This window comes from Belonocnema kinseyi, chromosome 9 (assembly GCF_010883055.1).
Source record: "Belonocnema kinseyi isolate 2016_QV_RU_SX_M_011 chromosome 9, B_treatae_v1, whole genome shotgun sequence".
Taxonomy (NCBI): Eukaryota; Metazoa; Arthropoda; class Insecta; order Hymenoptera; family Cynipidae; genus Belonocnema; species Belonocnema kinseyi.
Window position 1 is genome coordinate 46,835,247 of NC_046665.1, and position 2,165 is coordinate 46,837,411.

The 2,165-nt window shown below is 27.3% G+C and overlaps 1 protein-coding gene across 1 annotated transcript in view; it reads left to right on the top strand.

Moving 5' to 3' along the window:
* Nucleotides 1-121, top strand: part of LOC117180521 (protein spaetzle 4-like) — a 14,443-nt gene extending 14,322 nt beyond the window's left edge. The window contains exon 3 of the mRNA XM_033373019.1: nt 67-121. Within this exon, the coding sequence (XP_033228910.1) occupies nt 67-121 (55 nt within the window). The remainder of the gene's footprint in view (nt 1-66) is intronic.
* Nucleotides 122-2,165: the final 2,044 nt, after the last annotated feature.

The window sequence follows — 2,165 nt, forward strand, 5'->3', positions numbered from 1 at the left end:
TTTAATAATTGTCTTTGATTTGATAATACTTTGTAAATACTCGAACTGTGGTTCTCTTCTTTGTAGCATGTCAGTACGCGACCACAATTCGGGCCAGTCACATCGAACTCCTCGATCTTAAGAACACTTTCACCGCGTGGGTGAGAAGAAAATACGTATATATTTGAATAACACCTGTCACGAAGACCCTTGGACAGGTTCGATGAAATGATATCTTTATTCGCAGAAAGAGAAACGGAAGCTGTAACTTTAAATTTTGGAAACTGAGTAATAATTAAATAGGTCCCCTGTATTGTAAATACATAATTATAATAATTTAATTTTTTAATACTTTTATTAAATTATATCACATTTCACATAAAAATATATTATTCGATTATTAATTGTTATGTACTGAGCTTACTGTGCAATTTATAATGGCAAATGTAATAATTTCTTATAAATTACTCTAAAATGCTAACTCAAAGGCTTTGAGATGAGAACATTAAAATGTACAAATTTTTAGGATGTTTAGTGCATACAGATCACTTCAAAATTTGGCAATTTTTAAAATGATTGATAACATTGACGAAAACAAACTCAATGCTAATTGCTGCCAAATTTGAAGGAAAAAAGAATACAGATTTTCATTGTTTATTTACCAAAAGTAATATGGCTTTTAGTGGTTTAACTTCAACTTTAGATAAAAGCTACTATTCTTATTCAATCCCAATGATTAAAGGCTGATTTTATTTTTGAATCATTCTTTAAAATTCTGTTTGGTTGGGTCTTATTAACATTAAGATTATTCAGAAAAAAATTTGTTTACAAAAATAGTAACTACATGATTTCTAAAAAATTTTTTTAGGATATCCCAACTAAATAAGATTGCAAAAAATCTTTCAAGGAATAAAATCAGCTCTTGATCATTAGGATTGGGTATAAATCGTAGTTTTACCTAAAATTGAACCTAAAACACTAAAATCCATGTTTATTTTTTTCTCAAGGACGCTTCGATTTCTCCTTCAAAATTCGCAGCAATTAGCATTGATTCTATTTAAACGAGTATAAATCCGGAGACTGCGGCAGTTTTAAAAATTAATTTCCAAGATTTCCCAAAGTGCACCTGACCATATCGATTATTTCTCAATCTCTGAAATTTTCACAATTTCGCAATGGAGAGGTTTTCTAAAAGAAAAAAAATTAATAAAATGTAAAAATAATGATTTCTTCTAAAAAATTATGGGATTTTTGTTCATATTGTTACAGATTTATTTTTTATTTTGCAGGTACCTCGAAATTGAACAAGTCAAAATTAGCAATGATGGAACGGTTTCAAAAGTCAATAATTCTTTAAAACATAACAATTTTGTTATTTACAAATTGAACTATTTGAAGAATTCAAGAGTAATATATTTATATCTAATTGAGAGTATACAAATATAAAATTGAATGACATCGGAAATATGTTCAATTTATAAGTTGAAACTTTGATAAATGAAAAATTGTGTATGATGGGAACCTGTCAAAAATAAAGACTTAGCCAACTGTAAAACTTTAGAAATAAGCGTCATAAAAATATTCGTAAAACTTTAGAATTAAAAAATTAATTCAGTTGGTAAATTTCAAAATTTGTATATCCCAGAATTCCCGAAATTGTACCTACACTTTCACAGGATAGGAATTTCAACTATAATGAAGACAAGGTCGTTGTTGTTATCCTTATTACTACATTCAGATAGTTTTTAAATTAAGAGGTTTGACACTTTTTCTTTTTGAAATTCCACTTAAAGAATTTGAAATCCTACAAGTATACAATTTATTAATACATTTTAAGTGTGCAAATATAATTTTAAAAATCTGAAATTCTAACGTTTGTATTTATTCTTTTTTAATGTACATAGTTGTAAGGATCTTTATTTAATTTAAAATTATAGCTTTCAAAATTTCCAAAATTTAATAATAAAACTTTCAAAATGTAAAATTTAAAAAATTAGATAATGTAGAAGGAATTCAAAGTTTACTGTGCTGTGCTGTGGAGGGGGTACTTTTCGTCGCATCTTTTAATGTGTACCAGGTGTATGCATATGAAACCGGTATTTTTTCAAGAAAAAAACACATTTATTTCAAGAGAATGATAAGAAATATTTTATTCAAAGTATGCGCCCTCGCTGGCTACACATTTT